Source organism: Vulpes lagopus, chromosome 10 (genome assembly GCF_018345385.1).
Source record: "Vulpes lagopus strain Blue_001 chromosome 10, ASM1834538v1, whole genome shotgun sequence".
NCBI lineage: Eukaryota > Metazoa > Chordata > Mammalia > Carnivora > Canidae > Vulpes > Vulpes lagopus.
Window position 1 is genome coordinate 45312578 of NC_054833.1, and position 19329 is coordinate 45331906.

Here is a 19329-nt window from a genome sequence, read left to right on the forward strand (position 1 = left end):
CTGGAAACCACCTCCTCCCCAAGCCTTCCCATTCATTTCAATCCATTCAAATCCTGATGGTCTTTTCAAGATGAAATTTAAGTGCTCCACTTTCTTTAAGAATTTTTATATTCCCTCTTCTGGACTCACATTGCCCTTAGAATTAGCTCACCCTGACGAACCCTTGATTTTGGGTTCAAAAAAACACTCATGTTTTGGTTTTTTGAACAACCAAAACTTGTTCCTGGTTTTGTCTGTGTCAATCTTACTTCCCAAACTAAACTGTTATGTGAATGATGCACTAAGCCACCAACTCCTTGAGATCAAGGACTCAGTTCTCTCTGCAGCCCCCCGCCTATCACATCTACAGAGTAGGTGTTCAAAACACTGGTTGATCAGTTGACTATTGTCATATTGTTTCACAGTTGAGTACTCTATATTCCATGGGTGATGAGTTAGGAAGGGCCCACATCTGGCTACAAAGCAGAGAAACTCACTCAAAGCAGTTCAGGTGAAAAGGAATTATTAATAGGAGAATATAGTGGAAACACATTGCAGGGTATCTAACTGTGTCTCCTGAACCAGAAAATCATTAGGGAGCTAATTTCTCTCTCCCTCTCTCTTGGTCTTTATCTCCTTCTGTCTTCCTAGGGGCCTTGATTCTCTGCAAACTGGCTTCTTTTGCTCATCCACTGTACACAGATCCATTTGGACCATTCCAAATGCTGGTCTCTGCACCTGACCTTACAGAATCTTCTAACCCACCTCCTCACAGCTGGCCAAATGGGTCTTTGTAGTCCAAATCCCATTCCTTAGAGAAGAAATCTGTCTGCCTGGTCCAGTCTGGATCAATCATTGGACACTTCCCAGTAAGTGTTGGGGTAGTAAAAGAGATCTATGTGGTAGTAAGACTGCCCATCACAGGGACTTAGATGGAACAGACCAAATGTCTCGGATGACTACAACCATTGGACCTTCAAAAGTCAAATCACAGATGGGAAGGATATAGAATCAATACAATATGTCTTTGTGAGTGGCTCAGAGGCACCGCAGCTGATAAATCCTGCTTCTCCCAGCTGCCCTGGTAGTGGAGTATAATCAGCAGGAAACATCCAGAACTCAAAGTCAAAAGACACAAATCACCATCCTGACCTGCCACCAATAATTCATATGACAATGGTGGTTAGAAAAACTAACTTTTGACATCTGGAAGCCTCAGTTTTGGTGCATAAAATGGGGATAATAATACAGGAGAGGAAAAAAAATTCTCCTTCCCCATCTTTGGTTCTCTGGCTGGACCTAAGAATTAAACTGACATGAGACAGATTAATAGGAGAAAAGCATGTGAATTTTATTAAGTTTTCACATGTACGTGGGAGGCTTCACGAGAGAATGAAGACCACAGGGAGTGACCGGAACAGGAGACCTTTATACCTTTAGCCAATGAAACAATCAATGTGTGAAGAATTGACAAGACAGAGGGATTTGGCCTAAGAGTAGCAACTGATAAATAAGTAACTAAGAAGGTAAGGGTTGGCTTAATAAGGTTTGTGTATACAGATTTCTTGCCACCAAATTCCCTGTCGCTGGTGATGAGAATGTCTTCCTTCCTCTGGTACAGAGAGGGTACCTTTCATATGGGACTTTCATCTCCTGCTTTCAGGAAGAAAAAGGAGGATCAGAGTGTCCTTCTTGGGCCTACTCATTTATTAAAACACCTTTAAATCAAGATAATCAAATACCAAGTGACATATTTTAAGGTGATGTGTTTTGATTATTTTTAAATAGTATCTATTCTGATCTATTCTGTTCAGTGTTCTCTGTTCAAGGTATTGAGAAGTTTAAATCATAGTTTCCCTTACATTGAATCCTTACCTTGGGAAATGTACCCTCTTCCTACTCATGGGTCAGTTTAACAGGGAACTTTAAAAATAGTAGTTATACAGCTTATATAAGTGGCTTTGATACCATAGTACCCTTTGCCCCCTCATCCTGTCATTAATTTTTTCCTACCCTTTTTGGAATCTGCCAAGATTTATAATCAGAATCAGATTTCACTATAGATAGAAATCTGCTCTGCATGTTGGCCCTCTATCCACTGTTACATGAATATCTGTTATAATTATGAATGTATGAATATACAAATATACATGTGGTGAAAATGTAGTTCCAAAATCAACAGCCTCTGGAAGCTTTTCTGGAAGGGAACCTTTTTTTTCTTTTTTTTTTTTTTTTTTTTTTTTTTTTAATTTTTTTTTTTTTTTTTTTTTATTTATGATAGTCACAGAGAGAGAGAGAGAGAGAGGCAGAGACACAGGCAGAGGGAGAAGCAGGCTCCATGCACCGGGAGCCCGATGTGGGATTCGATCCCGGGTCTCCAGGATCGCGCCCTGGGCCAAAGGCAGGCGCCAAACCGCTGCGCCACCCAGGGATCCCCCTTTTTTTTCTTTTTTAGAGTTAACATATACTCTATGAAAACAAACTGTTTAATCATATAAAACAAAGACCAGATTTTTAAATCAGATGCTGAATAGTTCAAACAAGAATTTTAATTTGTGGTTTATTTCATTATCCCAAGCTGCATTTTCCCTTTTTCTTTCTAAATGGTCCACTATGGAATTTTTCTAGGAAGCCATTAACTGAAAACCCCCAAATCCTTTCCCTAGCAATTGCTGCTAACAAACTGGAACTTCACATCCCAAGTCTAAAGAAGATATATATATGAAATGCTTCTTGCTTTATCCTTATTACATGGGATCCCTCAACGTCTTATTTTCCTTTTGAATAGGACTTCAAGAACAATTGAATATCCAGATGGCAAACATGAAAGCAGTCCTTGAGCAGAGCTGCAACAGTATCCTCATGGACACTGAAGGAAACATCTGCGTTTCCAGTGGCCTTCCTACTGGAATTATATTCCATGGTGACTCCAACAGGCTTCAGTGAGCAAAAAAATTGATAATGTCTTGGGCATTGGCCTGGAAAGACAATGCTCTCATGTGAACAAAATGTAGTGAAGACATAGTTCCAAAATCAATAGCCTCTGGAGGGAGCAAAGAGCAAGAAGGAAGGAAGAAGAAAGGAAGAGAGACAGAGAGAGTGAAAGGGGGGGAAGGAAGGAGAAATGAAAAATATCAAGAAAGCATGTGACTCCCATACAACTGGGACCATGGTCTGCCGGTAGCTGCTCTTCCCATGTGGTTGGCTCATAAGCATTTGCTTTGTTATCTCAGGTCACAACCTTGTGAGAAAATGGTTCTACCATACTAGTGCACAAAAAATCAAGGTCTGAGGTGCAAGAAAGAATGAAAAACAGGTAAGGACACTAACTTGCAGGTATTGCTAATGGATGTATAAGAAATAATGGCATAGGGCACCTGGGTGACTCAGTTGGTTAAGCATCTGACTCTTGATTTCAGCTCAGGTCATGATCTCAGGGTTGTTGAGATCCAGCGACCCGTCAAGCTCCATGCTCAGCATGGAGTTTACTAGAAATTCTTTCTCTCTTTCTGGCCCTCTCCCCACTCATGCTCTCTCTATCTCTCTCTAAGTAAATAAAATCTTTAAAAAATTTTTTTTTAATTGTGTCAGATGTGGTTAAAAATAGCCAAAAGAAATTAAAAGACATGACAGCAACAACCTATAAATTTCAAGGGAGGGTAAATACATGGTTTTAGATCTTTGAATCATCCAGGAAGGATAAAAGTATTGATTATCTTTAGACTTGAATAAGCTAACTATGCATATTGTAATTCCAAGCAGATGATGGTGTACTGCCCATACTTCCTTGGCAATTGCCATGCCTATATCAATCAATCAACATATCAATATTTTTCTACTGCAAGTACCTGAGTCTGAGGGTTTTCTCTGGTTGTAGGAATTTGTTTGGCCCCTACATAGAGCAAGTCAGAAAAGCTGGGCAGTTAATGCAGCAGTCTGCAGGACCTCACCCAGTGACAGATGAGAGTTGCTGAATAATTATAGTAGCTTCCTTGCTCCCGGGATAGGAATCCTGAAACATGTTCTCTGCACTCTCGCAGAGGTCCCAGCAGGAGTGAGCCCCAGCTGCCCACAGCACTAACTGGTTCATGAATGGGGCCTGATTGGTTTCCTTTCTTTCTCTCACTTTCCTACACCAGTGCCTTGTGGGATCCAAAGTAAAATATCTATACTCTAATTTTAGGCACCATAAAAATAACTCAAGCAAATTAGTAGAGGAGAGGAAATGGAATGACCAAAAAAAAAAAAAAAAAGTCAATTCTGAAGGAGGCAAGAACTAAAAAGAGAGAGAGAGAGAGAGAGAGGGAGAGAGACAAAGCCTGTTAGGACAAATACAATGTGTAAAATAAGAAGGTAGTTGATAGAGAGTTAAAGATAGACAAAAACATCAGTAAAAATACGTCATACCTGAGCAACAGGATTCATCAACTGGACTTAATGGATGTATATAAAAGATTGCATCTAACACCTACGCATTTGTTTCAAGAATAGACGCCATTAAAAATTACCCTGCACTAGCTTACAAAGCAAGCCTCAACATATTTCAAAGGACCAAAATGATATAGAATATATTCTTTGACCAACATATTTAAGTTAAAAGTCAAAAAATAAAAAGATAACTAGAAGATCCTTATGTTTGGAAATTAAGAAACATACCAATGAATAACACATGGCTCAAAAAAAGCAATCATTGGGGATCCCTGGGTGGCTCAGCATCTGGCACCTGCCTTCAGCTCAGGGAGTGATCCTGGAGTCCTGGGATTGAGTCCCACATTGGGCTTCCTGCATGGAGCCTGCTTCTCCCTCTGCCTATGTCTCTGCCTCTCTCTGTGTGTGTGTCTCTCATGAATAAATAAATAAAATCTTAAAAAAAGCAATCATTATGAAAATTATAAATTGTTTGAGTAGTAATGAAAGTGCTACATATCACAATTGGTGGGTTGGAAGCCAAAAGAATACTTAAGGGGAACTTTACTCTTCAAAAGTGTACACTAGTAATGCAAATGGGGTTATAAAGCTAGGAGAGGAATAGCAAACAGACATAAATAAAAGGAAAATAATAATACAGAGGAGAAACTAATAAAATGAAAAGCTAAAATATAATAGGGAAGATCAGCAAGGCTCAGAAGTCTGCTTTCTGCAAAGACTAATATAATTAGCAAATTTCTGGTTGGAATGATCAAGAAAAAAATGAGAGAAGGCACATACACCCAATGTCAAGAGTGAAGTTAGAAACCTCATGGTTGTATTGTAGACATTTAAAAGATGGTAACTAGTCATCATGAATAACTTTATGCCAATATATTGAAATTTTAGATGTATAAGTTCCCAAGTAAATATACAACATGTGCAAAACCTGAATTGTTCTGTTACCATCAAAGAACTTAAATTGAACATGGTTCCCACATGAAACCCTTGAGGCAGATGGCTTCACAGGTGAGTTCTAGAATATATTCAAGGAACCAAAAATTTTAATTTTCTACAAACTCCTTCAGAACATAGAAAATGAGAAAACACCCCTCAACTAATTTTATAAGTTTAACAAAACCTGAATACCAAGGCTATTTATGAGAAAGAAAAGTCACAAGCTGAAAATCACTCATGAACACAACTACAAAAATCTTAAATTATTGTGTAGTCCATAAAATAGCCAGCACTTATATGGTGCTTGCTAGGTGCTAGACATTGGTTTAAGATTTTGGACATGTTATGGGACCTTACAATGGTTCTGTGTGTTAGCTACTATCATCCCCATTTCAACACATAAGGCACAGAGAGGGTAAGTAGCTTGCCCAGGTCACACTGCTAAGTAGTAGTATGGCTGGGATTCAGACCTACACAGTCTGACTCAACAACTTATTCTTTTAGTAGTTGTGCTATTACCAACATAGGTTTACTGCAGGAATACAAGACAATTTAACATTCAAAAACCAATTAATGCATATCATATTTACAAATTAAAGGAGAAATGCCTCCTAATCATTCAATAGATACATAGAGGAAAAAAGCCCAAAGTCCACATCCATTCATGACAAAACCAAAAACCTCTTGGCAATCTGAGAGTAGAATGGAACGTCCTTAATGTGATAAGGATTATCTACAAAAACTTCAACAAATATCATACTTAATGATCTCACATTTAAGTTTCCCTTCGACTTGAGGACAGAGATAAGAATGCTAACAATTACCAATTTTATTCAGCAGTGGCCAGGGGTCTTGGAGAAAACAGTAGGTAAGAAAAGTAAATAAAAGGCATAAGGATTGGAAATGAAAAAGATAAAATTATTATTTTAAACTGATAATGATGATATACAGAGGAAATTTAAAATCAGCTACAAAGAAACTACTGGAATATAAGAGTTTAGCCAAGTTTCTGGGTACAAAGTGAATATAAAAAAATTAAATTCATTTCTAACCAGCAGCAGTTATAAAATGAAATTTAAAACAGTCTTCATTCACAATGGCATTAAAAAATGAAAAGTACCTAGGAATAAATCCAACAAAATATGTACAAGACATTAATGGAGAAAATTATAAAATTTTATTAAAAGACATTAAAGAAGACCTAAATAAATGGAGAAACAGACCACTTCATGGATTGAAGGACTCAACATTGTAAAGATGTCATTTCTCTCCAAATTGATTTATAGACTCAGTAAAATCCCAATTAAAATCCCAATAGGTTTTTGTTGGAACTTGACAAGCCAGCTCTAAAATTTATATGACAGTGCCAAGGGCCAAGAGTAGCTACTCTTGAAGAAGAAAAATAAGGTAGGAGGACTGGCTCTACCAGACAAAATACTTATTATAAAGCTATAGTAATGAAGACCGTATGGTATTGGTATAAGGATTGACAAATAGACCAATGAAATAGTAGAGAGCCCATAAACAGACCCATAACTTTATCAACATTTGATATACAGCAGAGATGATATCCCAGATCAGTGCAGAAAAGACAGACTTTTCAATAAATAGTGCTGAAATAATTGAGTATCCATTGGGGAGAAAATGGAATCAGACATGTTCTGCACACTCTACACACACATCTATTCAGGTGAATTAAAACTGTAGATGCCGGGCAAAACTCTAAGGATTTAGAAGGTAATATAGAAGAATATCTTCATGACCTTGGTGGGGGGTAGAGAAGGATTTCTTTTTTTTTATAATGGAAGGTATTTTATTTTATTTTATTTATTTATTCATGACAGAGACAGAGGCAGAGACACAGGCAGAGGGAGAAGCAGGCTCTATGCAGGGAGCCCAATGTGGGACTCGATCCCAGAACTCTGGGATCACAACCTGAGCGGAAGGCAGATGCTTAACCACTGAGCAACCCAGGTGCCCCTTGACCCTTTCTAAGTAAGAAAATCCAAATGACCAATAAACCTATGGAGTGATGCTTAATCTCCTCAGTGAAATGTGAAATGCAAATTAAATCCCAATGAGATACTACTATACAGCCATCAAATTGGCAAAAATCATACCTGCCAGGACCAAGGACCTTGATTGCAGATGTTCTCATATATTTCTAGTGGTGTAAAAATTGGTGCACCATTCTGGAGAAAAGCAGGCAGGCATTAACTAGGACAGTTGAGTTGGGCATACCCTGTGTCTACCAATTGCACACCCAAAGTCATACCTAGAGAAAATCTGGCACAGGCACGTAACTGTTCCTTGCAGCATTGTTTGAAATAGCCCCTAACTAGAAACAACCTAAATGTCCAGCAAACAGTAGAATAAGTACATTGGAGTAGGTGTTGATGAAAATGCACCAATTACAGCTATAGACATCAGCGTGAGTAGTTCTCTAAATGATGCAGCATGAGAGAAGCAAGTCCTAAAGAAGATGTACATTTTTACTCCAATTATATAAAGTTCAAAACAGGCAAAAGAAAACAATATTATTTAGTGCTGCATAAACGACTGGCAAAGGATAAAAGAAAACTATAAATGTCAGGGTAGTTGTGGGCTCTGGAGGAAAGGAGGGCATGTAGCCTTGATGGGAGAAGAGGGTACTTCTAACACCCTGCGGTGTTCTATCTGTCAATTTGGGGGCAGTTACTGAGGATTCATTTTATATTAATCTTCATACTGTGCTTTATGAACATTTCTATATGTATAATCAATCTTATGATTAAAAAAACAACACACCCTGCATGTTTAGATGCAGAGTCGCTTTCAAAATGAGCACAGATGTAGAGATGAGGGGTACGTGATCATAGAGGTGTCCCCATTTGCTCTGTGAGACATGCCCCAGCGTGGCTTCTTTTGCTCAATTTTACCCATTGGGGTTAAAGCACTGAAGGGCACAGAAGCAAAAACGACTCTTCCAACAAAAACAGGGCAAGGATGATGGGGAACAGGAACCGCCACTCAAGCTTCCCTCCAAGCTTCTCTTTGCAATGCTGAAAAAAGTCCTCCTGCGCTTCACACATCAAGGCCTACTTCAGATCAGGGGCCGGGGATGCTCCGGAAAAGGTTCAGACTCCAGTAGGCAGCCGTCTCTCCTTTCCCACCCCATGGCTCTGCTTATCACCGAAAGCAAGGTACACCCAGGTACAGCACAGTAATTAGGAGCGGGGTTTGCTCCAGCCGCAGAGAAGCCCCTTCACAGAGCCTCTTCCCAAGCCTCTTCCCAGGTCTCTGCTCAAACCAGACCTGAGGCCAGGTGTGAGCCCTTAGGTCAGGATCCAGGGCAGAGCCAAATTAAGCAACCCCCAGAGTCAGAGGAGCCAGCCATTTGGAGCCTTTCATGTGCTTGGTCATTAATAATAAATAAACAAAATTACAAGCAAAATGATAACTCATCAAATCTGACGCAGGCCCACTGGGCCTGCTTTAGATTTTAATGAATAAGTATGGTGAGTCCAGGGATGATTAATCTGAGCCTTCATGGCAGGGAGGCGGGGAGCCCTTTCCTGGACTCCGAAACCTCTCGGCTCCCCTCTCTTGTTAGAGTCTCGGGACGTTTTTTGGGGGAGGGAAGGGGGTTATTCCATCAGACCTGGAGGGGGCCCTATGCGTGCACAAACAGATAGGTGCCTTAGGGCTCTAACGTGAATCCTCTCACGTAGCTTTGGGTTGAAAACCTGCAGCCACACAGGTCCTGATGCAGCCTGGAGCTCGAATTCTCTGGTTATCTACACTCATGAGTCTCCAAAGTTTAAACTGGCCACTGAATCTATTGCTTGGGTTGCAGGAAACTTTGAGAAGGGCAGGGAAGGAGAGGAGGGGTGCGGGGTAGGAGCTGCTCCACTGGAAGAGAGGAGGGACAGAGGAGAAGACAGGGAGGGGGAGGGGGAGAGGGAGAGAGGGAGAGGGAGGGTAGGAGGGAGAGAAAGAGAGACCTGGAGCATGGGGGTGGGGGAGGGAAGGGAAGCAGAGGGGGGTAGAGGGTGAAGGAGAGAGAGAGGGGTGGGGAAGGGGAGGAGGAGGGAAAGAGGGAGAGAGAGAGGGAGGGAGAAAGACCCCAGGGGTAGGGGTAGGGGAAGGAAGGGAAGGGAAGGAGACTTCCTGAGCCTCAGCTGGGGCCAATTCCATAATCCAGCAGAGGTGTCCTGCCCCAACTCACCCCCATGGCATGGTTTGTGAACTGCAGGGAGGTGGTATTTGAGGGCATTTGGCAGAGCCAGGGACCAGTGGCTTTGTGGCAGGTGGCCAGGCTGCTGGAGGTGGGCAGGTGGCCAGCAGTAATGCCAAAGCTCATGAGGCTGAAAATCAGGGCAGGGCTTCCACAACACCCACCTGGCAAAAGCCAAGACCTGGGGTTGCTGCTGTGCTACCCAGATGATTTTGTTTGCTCCCTCTCTGGTGTGATGATCTTCTGTCATATGCTTATTTACAATACTTGCTATGATCTGATTTAGGCCTAGCTTCTCTGTTCCATTGATTTTTTTTTCTTGCTTCCTGCTAATTACCCTAGCAGTATAACACATATATTTGGGACACCTGTCCTGCCACTAATAATGCCGTATGAGTAGAAGGCTAATGTATTTCACTCTTTCTCCCTCTGTTTAATATAGATGTGAAAAGCAACTCATTTTATGTTCTGAGTAAAAGCTGTTTGGACTAAGATCGGATCTTGTAATTCTGTTCCTCTTTCATTGTGTTTTGTTTTTGAGAAAGCACAAGGTTTGAGTGATTAAAAGGGAATGCTTATGAAATTGCAGAAGGAGCAGTGAAGGCTGAACGTGGGCTTTTCAGAAAGTTGAGGAACGATGTCACAGCCTCATGGGAATCCGATCCTGTGAAGGAAACCCATTCTCGGAAGTAAAAGCTGTAGTTGTCAGTCTTCAATCTGTTGTCAGAAAGCTTCAGAAAAGAACATGTGTGTGTGGTGGGAGGACCCATCCATTCAGTCCTGTCTTCTTCCCCTCTCATTTTCCATCCTCACACCCAACTTTCTAAGGGGTTAATGTGTGTTCTTTTCTTTATGTGTATTTTTGTGAATTAGGGACTGTTGTTATGTATGCATATGTCTTTATTTATGTCATTTTTACTATGTCCTTTTTTTTGATAGATTTTATTTATTTATTCATGAGAGACAGAGAGAGGGGCAGAGACATAGGCAGAGGAAGAAGCAGTCTCCCTGCAGGGAGCCCGATGAGGGACCCAGGGATCATGACCTAAGCCAAAGGCAGATGCTCAACTGCTGAGCCACCCAGATGTCCCATTTTTACTATGTCCTTAAGGCTCATACACATTGCTATGTGTACATGTGGGCTATTCTTGTCCCTCCATGACTTGCATTCCCTCATTTACATATCTACTCCCCCAGGGATGGATACCCAGATTGCCTCTAACACCCCAACATAATGTTTCTGTAGATCTCTGTGTCTCCTCGGTGAAGATTTGTGTAAGAATTTCCACAGGGTATATTTCCAGGAGTAGAAATGCTGAGATATCATTAGTCAATTAAATATTTATTTTCTAAATAAAAAAATAAATATTTAATTTTGTAAGACACACCAGGATGTCCCCTGCAAATCTATACCAGTCTACATCTCCACCAACAGTACACGGAAGTCCCTAAAATCACCAACACAGCCATACACACCTCCCGCCCCTACCAAAAGTCTTAGAATGATCTACTTTACCATTGTTTGCCAGTCTCATGAAAACAAGTAAAGTTAGACAATTTTTTTTAAGAAGGTTCCATACCCAACATGGGGCTTGAACTCACGATCCTGAGATCAAGAGTCAACATGCTCTATCACTAAGCCAGCCAGGCACCCCTACAACTTTTAAATTTTGCTTTTCTCTGATCACTTTGAGCACATCTACAGGTGCTATCAGTGAGGTAAGTGATATAACAACCCCCACATCTCAGTGACTTAAAGTAAATGCTTGTATATCTTTGTTCACTTCACAGTCCTGTGTGGAAGGGGTCAGGGTACAGGTACAGCTTCAGGTGGTCAGACTTCTACTGTGCAGCTGTCATCTCTGAGGGCCTAGAGGCCTCCATTGGATTCCCTGCAACCAGCCCCTGGAGTACAGCACAGGAGGTCTGTAGTGCCATGTGCATAGACTTATTCATACTCCTTGGGTCAGAACCCAATCACACAGCCTGAGGCAAGGGACCTGAGAAATGTAGTCTCACTGTGTGCCAAAGAAGAAAAGACACAGAAATCAGTGAAGAGTTACACAGTCTGCTAACTTTTGGGGTTTCCCCTTCTATACATTTCCTAATCATATCCTTGCTCCTTTTTTTTCTTTGGACTTCCTCCTAGTCCAAATTTGTATATTTTATTTTTGTATATTTTTTGTGTATGCTAGAAGGCATTGGTTCCATGTTGATTTTATCCACTGTAAATATTTCTTGCAATCTGTCTGCCTAATCACTTTGGTGATGGCATTTTATCAGTCAGCAATCTAAATTTTTATGTAACCTAGTTAATCAATATTTAGCCTTTTGGTTTTGGTTTTTGTGTTTGTTACTTGCTTACAGTTGTAATCTCTGAATTCCTCTTAAAGGTACAACTGCCACAACTCCCCTTGTCAGTTGCCGCTCGAGTCCCCAGTCTGCAGGGGAGTCACTTGTTAAAGAAGTGGAAGGTCCCAGAAGAAAAAGCCATCCAGAAATTAATTGCCCAGCTTCCAAGTCTTTCCCCTAGCATCTAGTTTCTCATAGTCCTGCAGGCCCCAGCCTGGAAAACTTCAGTTCTCCAAGGCTCCTGTTCAGAAAGCCCTTCCAGCTGACTGGAGAGTCAGGCAGGAGCCAGACCACAGAGCATGTGCTATTAAAACGGCTGCAAGATTAAAGGGTATTATACTGGAACTTTTCAGACAAGCTGAGCAGGCCTCAGGCCAGCAAGGGCGAAGATGCAGGTGGGGAATGAGCTCAGAAGGTGAGCAGTCCCCAAGTGAGACTTCTTTCAGTCTCCCTCCCATGTTGTTTCTTGACTTTGATCTCTTGCGCATACTTTTCTCTTGCCTAAAAAGCCCTGGTCTACCTTTGCTTGGCTAAACCCTTTTAAGATTTCCAGGAAGACTTCTATAACCTCCTTCACCCCACCTCACACTTAGGTGAACGCACCTCCTCTGTTTTCTCCAGGACCTAACCTACCCTCTCATGCTGAATTTACTACACTGTGTGACAGTGGCCATTTGCCCACCTGACTGTCAACTCTTTGGAAGTGCCCGAATCCAATTTCCCCCTTGTATGCCAATGCCAGCATGGGACCTGACACAAGCATTGGCATTAATGGCTGTTGAGTGGATCTGATGGGCTTAGTGTGCCCTATCCCCTGTCCTTGGCCCTCCTACCCCAGCTTCATGAACTTTGGGGGAGATTTTTACTACAATGGAGAAGGCCCAGAAGCCTTCCGCTCCAGCAGCCACCTGGGATGCCTCTCCCTGGCTCTGTCACTCAAGCTACTTATAGGCTGATCCCCAGCCAGGCCCTGCAGAGTGAGGATGCAGGTCAGCTTTCCTGGGCCTTCCCCTCTGTTGTGGAAGGGGAGGTGGGCAGCGCATCTTACATATGGTTGAGTGAGGGTCAGTGAAAATCAAGGTGCTCTGGGTGGGCAGTGGCCCTCCTCTTCCCGATTCCCACATTCGGTGGTCAGCTTCAACAGGAGAGCAGGCCTCAGCCAGCAAGGTGGAGGAAAGACAGTCCTGGGCCCCATGGGCCCTGCAGCTTGCCAAGCTCGAGGCTCGACTGCCCCCTTGTGTCCAGAGAGTAGAAGACAAGGGAAACAATCCAAAACAAGGTTAGGACTGGTCCCCAGGGAGCCATCGGCCATGGCCATCCTGCCTCCTTCCACTGAAGGATACAGAGACAGTCAGGGGACGACCTGCCTTATTCTCCAGAAGTGTGTCACCCACCCGACGCACTGTCTGTTATTTCCCCTGGACGTCTGTCTGAGTGCCCGGGATCCTCCCCTGGAAGGCTTTAAAAGGAAGGGCTTGAACATTTTAAAGGGGATTTCTCCAGGGGAGGCCTCCGTGCAGGATGGGAATAGGCCAGAGAGCTGCTCCCGGCTGCCTGTAGATTCCACTTCCAGAGGCGTTCTCCACGGCAGCTTGGAGGGCTCTGTTACAAGGAGAGGGACACTGCTGGGCTTGGCAGCCCTCTCCTAGCGCCCCCGACCCCCACCCTAACACCACTGTCTGGCCATGTGAGATCTCCGTCTGGGTCTGTTCGTCCCAAGCACCTGGTGGGCCCTCCTCCCACCCCCTCCACCCCGGTTCCTCTCCACGATACCACCCTATTGATTTCTTTCTTAGCACTCATACTTTTTTTATTATATTGTATTTTGTCTTTGAATCACTCCTTTATTGTCTGCCTTCCCTTCTCCTCCCAAATAGAATGAGGGCAAGGCCTTGCCGATCTTATCCACCGTATCCCCAGAATACAAAACAGGGACAGACATATAACTGGTGCTTCATCCATGTTTCTTGGCCGAGGTTCCGCAAATATGCCCACTGTCCACCCGTGGCTCCCACCTGGGCCATGCTGCTTCTTCCACCTGACACGCCTTCAGCACCCCAGCCCACCTCCACCTCCATCCCACTATCTGCCTGGAAATTGGGCATTTACTGTTAGTTGAGGACTCACTATAAACATTACCTGTTTGTGATGCCTTCCTTATCTCCCCCAGATTAGGCATGACCTTCCGTGTGTCCTCCTGTCCTAACACTGTTGTCATGACTATCTACGAGCCCAGCAAGGGCAAGAATTGTGTCATATTTATTCCAACATGCTCGATGCCTGGCAGATGGCAGGCGCTAAATAAATATTTATTGATGAACTCTGACTACACCCTGGAGAGGCCCACAGAGTCTAATGCCCTAAGCCACCTTCGCATCTTTCCTTGGCCCCCTCTGTTCTCTCATATGGAGCTCATCTTCTAGGCAAAGAAAACATCATTCACCTGCCATCTTCCAGAGACCATGTTTTTTAGCAGTAGTGTTTCTTCCAGTGTGAACACCTTTCCAACCATCACCCTCTCTTATAACTCATCTCAGCTGCCACTTACTGCATGAGCTTCCATCCCTGAGCAGGAACAAATCCTGCCTGCTTCTGTGATTCCCATCATTGTCCTTCTCCCAAGCAAATTCTGCTTTTCAGTGCAGTCCCACACCTACTCAGTAACAGCTGCTTAACAGAAGTGTGTTGCCTGTTATTTCAGTAGATATAAACCCTTTCTGGCCACTAGCCGCCCCCCACCGAAACCAAACATAATGCCTACTCACAGTCCACAAAGTGTACGTGGTAACTTGAATATCATGTGAAGGAGCCAATAGCTCCCTGATGTGACTACCCATGTAACTAACCCAGGAGAAGGTACCCAGGATGTGGGTCCACACTCTATGCAGGGAGGTAGAGCACTGGGCAACTCAGCCCTGCTCTGGACACCCTCCCCATGTGCCCACCCACCTTGCTCTTTCTTTGCTGTCTGCTTGCCCAGACCAGCCCAGCTTTCTGGCTTGCACACTTCGATGTGTCCTGGAGCTGTCCTTGGAGGAGGTACTAACACTCAGCCTCTGGGTGCATCCAACGCAAGCTTCCTCTGGTAGTGAACTCCTGATCTGCTCCCAGCCTTTGAGAGTCAACTTCTCCTATCGCTCACGTGGTGACCCCATGGATAGATATGACCCGTTCTCTACGACCATCGTCAGCATGCACACACACACACGCACGCACGCACACACACACACGTGCACATACCCACATACACACACAAGAATATATCCCAGACATGGGGTAGAATGTGATCGAGGGCTTAAGAAGCTTAAGCTTAAGCTTAAACTGTGAGGACCAGCCCCAGGCAAAGTTTCTGACACTTCCTGAGCATAGCACCTAATTTATGTAGGCACTCGACAAATATTTGTTGGATGAATAAATTACTTGCTTGCCCACCTCCTAGCTGCTACCAATGGTCACCGCTTGGGTGACTTCTCTGCCCACTTCTAGTGCTGGCCTGTTCTGAATGCCAATGCCCAATGGGTTATCGGGGACCTCCAGGGACAGGACCCCAACCTGCCCAGCTGTCCTCAGTTTTTTCTGAAGTTCACCAAACACGGTATGTTACTTCCCCTCTGGGTCTCTGCTACTGCAGAATTCCTGTTCTTCACAGGCTATCCCGGATTCTTTCATCTGGCTTACTCCTGGTCACCCCTTATATCTCACTGATCTGTTATTTTTTTCAAAAGTCTTTCCTGAATTCTCCATCCCCATCCCAAATTGGCTTAGGTGGATTGTACTGGACAATGAAGGAAAACCATCTCTCCAACTCCCTTTAGAACTGCTTGTCACACACATATGGAACGTCAGCAAAAACTTACATGTACAACATCGCAGGTGTACTTATCTATCAGGTGTATTTATGTCCTCTCTTTGGGGTCTCACAACTGCCATGGGGAGGTGGGTTATTATTTCCATTTCAGAGATGGGGACACAAGGCTCTGTGGTATTAACAACACACCTGACATCACAAGAGCAGCTAAGCTAAGAGCCAAGTACCAAAGTCCATGTCTTCTGACGCCAAAACCTCTGTTCTTTTCATTTCATGGGATGGGGCTGCAGTCTCAGCAGGGGCGAAGATGCAGGTGGGGAATGAGCTCAGAAGGTGAGCAGTCCCCAAATGCCTAAATTAGGAGATGGTGAGGGACTCTACCCTCATCACCCTGTGCCACCCGAGGCACCCTCAAAACTAGAGGAGGCACATCCTCATTTCTCTGGTCCAATTCTTTCCCCGACCCTGGGCCATTAGTGGAGTGTATTGTAAACCTCTCCGTGTGAGATAAATACCCCTATTTATCTGGCAATCATGTATAATGAGGCTCTAAAAGCATTTGCAGGTAAGGGTTCTATATAAGGCCAGCTAAAGGGAGAGGAAAGCAAATGGGTGGCCGAATGTGGGCTGGAAGTCCTGCCCCTGCACACCCACACGCTTCTAAGGACCCTGCGTTAGTCATTCTTCTGGGCCACGAGGAAGAACAACCCCGTGTAGTCTGAACCCTTTTCCAAGACGGTCTCGGGTCCTCGCTGAGCCTTCTCCAGCCTCTCGATGGTGAAGCCGGACTCCTGTAGGGCTTCACGCAGGACCTTCTCCTTCAGTGGCAGTACAGTGAATCTTGAGTCTCCCACCATGTAGAAGGTGCAGTCAAAGCTCCCGGTCAGCACCAGATGGGCCCTGGGCCGGAGCAGGGGCCTGAGGTGGCGCAGGGCGTCTCGGAAGGCCTCCAGGGTGACGCAGGCGGACTGAAGACATAGAGAGGAAAGGAGGCAGTCCGCCAGGGGCAGGACTGCAGGTTCCAGGGGCCGTTCTTTCCCAACATCACACTTGAGCACCCGGCGGACAGTTCTCCGTAGCCGCTCCTCCTTCTCAGCCCACTTGTCCCTGAACGGAGGGAAGAGGGAAGAGTGGCCAGCTGGGTCAGGCTCATCGTGTGAGATGCATACATCACTCCTGGCCATTCTGTGCCTTTTGCACAGACTCACTGGTCTTACAGACCAAGAAACTGAGCCCCGGAGAGAGGGCAAATTCAGAAAGCCAGCTACTGACAAAGTCTAGCCTAGGACCTGCTGACCCTGACCCCGAGGTCACTGCTCTTTCCACCTGTAGGCCCTCTCTGGGCAATGCTCCCGGTGCTTGGCCCATTCTCTCTCCGCTGGTACATGTTTAACACAACCTAGCCAAGTGTAACACGAAATGGAAGGCCTGTCAGGAATCAGCTGAGCAAAACTATAAAGTGTGCTTGGGAGACTTTGCAGGGGTCCTCCAGGCTCTCCCCGTGACTCCTGACCACTCCACTCGAACTCCTTGTCACCTCATACATTCTCTTTTTACCTATATCTTTTCTCAGCACATGGGGGCTCATTTATACCGCATAAGGCATAAGGACTAGCACTTAGAAATTTACTCTTTCCAGTTCTGCATTTTTAAAAAGTCACAGTCTCAAGCAAAAGGCACAAGAATCCAATATACAACTTCAACCATCTTACCTACCTGGGGAGAGTGGTATATTGTGAGTGGAGGGGCTATGGTGGACTTCCTAGTGCCCTGAAATTATCCAAGGTAAGTAGAGTCTGCTCACTTGCATGCAAGATTGGTCTTAACTCTAAGCCCACCTCCTGTGATGGGCAGAAAGATGCCACAAGTTCGGAGCCTCCTGGAGGCTGTAATTGGAACAACAGGGACACCTGCCAAACAATGGCTGGCTGTCACCATTCTCCCTTAACCCCAGTGGGGAAGCCTTGGCATTCTGGGTAGACATTCATGACAACTCCTTTCTGGCTCTGGGTCTGTCTACAGACATCTATTCTTCTTCCCTCTTTTGGTCTTTATTGGATTCATATCTCACTCTTCTTCCTTTCTTCTTGGGACCCCACTGACTTTCTTCCTTCTTAGTCTCCACCTGCCACATGAGCCCCATGAGAAATCTTGGATTCTGAGAGCTAAGTGAAGCCCACATCATGGCGATCCCAAAGCAAACAGCAAACCCCTTACCTGTCCCCCTCAAGCTCACACACATATTTCACCACTGGGGACCAGTCAAACGCCCCTGGCATCTTCTTCAGCCACTTTTCCAGCTCTAGGAGGTTCTTGTCCGTGTAGTCAGTGGCGATTATCTCCTCAAAAGACTCACAGGCAGAGAGAAGCTGGTAGATGGTGGGCCCAGAGCCTATGTCAATCAGGAGCTTTCCTCTCAGGCCACCTGCTTTAGAACAGACACATTCTAAGCCATTGGTGCCAAAACGTGGCTCTGAAAGGCTCCTCTCTCTCTGTCCCACCTGGAGAGGCTGCAGGGAGTCAACCATTTGGGAGTGGAAAAGTCCAGCATGAGAAATGCTGCCTGTCCAAACAGCCTTAGGCACCCCCGCACAGAGTCCCAGCACTGAGCATGGAGAGTTTGGTAGGAGGGGAGAGTGAGGAGCAGGAGAGTTTATCTTGGGGGGGGGGGGGTCACTTAGTGGAGAACGAGCTTTTGTCCTTCCAACTGCCAATTCATCACTGTAAATAAGCGTTAAGAGAAGAAATCTGGTCACACTCCTGGGGACGCCCATTTCCATAATGCAAGCACTCTTCACTAAGTGTCCTACAGCCCCACTAAAAACATCCATAACATTCCAAAGATCAATCACCAAACATTTATTGCGAACCACCTGTATTCCCAGTCTTAGACTTTATGAGAGGAGAAAATCTTGACCCAGAGACCTCAGAAATGTTTAGGTACCATCAAGTACCATATATCAAGTATATCTAGAATCATCCTATAGTACAGTTCCTCTTACTCTCCAAGGTCCAAAGTTTCTGTCAATTGTCTAGCCGCCCTTCCCCACTCCCACCCTAAACTTGCCCTAGGATTGAAGAAGATCAGCAACTAATTTAAAATTTGCATGCCTACCCTTCCTCCCACAAACCTCTCCCCGGTTTCAAGGAGACCAGCACCTGGTTTAAAAGTGGCGTTGTAGTGTTTTAGGGAGAAATGGAGGATGTCATCACCCACAGCGTTCTGGCCCATCTTGTAGTAGTCCAGGTATGTTGTGGGTTCAAAATATGTCTGGTAGACATCCAGCCCCGTGGACTCCTGGAGAGCCATGGAGAATTATAAGCTTTGTCCAGGAAGGAGCAGTCTGATGCTCTGGGTCCTTCTTGATGGAGCTCAGGCTTAGTCACTTTGCCTGCCCTTAAATACTCAGATAAAGATCAGAACAGCCAATGAAAAATGTTCCCTGAATCCTCTTCCCTTCGGCCATTCACCTCTGCCACACTCGAAACTCCCATCCCCTTCTCCAGCTCCCTCCTCCAGCAGTGGACCCCACTCTCTACTCTTACCCCAACCCCCAGGATTTTCAGCGGCTTTGGCTTGTATGGAAGGGTTTCCAGGCTCTTCTGCTCC

The 19329-nt window shown here is 44.7% G+C and overlaps 1 protein-coding gene across 2 annotated transcripts; it reads right to left on the bottom strand.

The window, feature by feature from the left end:
- Positions 1-15787: 15787 nt before the first annotated feature.
- On the bottom strand, positions 15788-19100 carry LOC121499290 (nicotinamide N-methyltransferase-like). 2 transcript variants are annotated; one of them, XM_041769804.1, is made up of 3 exons: positions 18879-19100; positions 17937-18147; positions 15788-16826 (listed from the first exon to the last, which is right to left on the bottom strand). In XM_041769804.1, the coding sequence occupies exons 1-3, from the start codon at positions 19027-19029 to the stop codon at positions 16394-16396; spliced, it is 795 nt and encodes a 264-aa protein (XP_041625738.1). In that variant the 5' UTR covers positions 19030-19100; the 3' UTR covers positions 15788-16393. The 2 variants fall into 2 exon arrangements, with proteins under 2 accessions (XP_041625738.1, XP_041625739.1); XM_041769805.1 differs by having other exon boundaries at positions 17937-18144; positions 18879-19099.
- Positions 19101-19329: the final 229 nt, after the last annotated feature.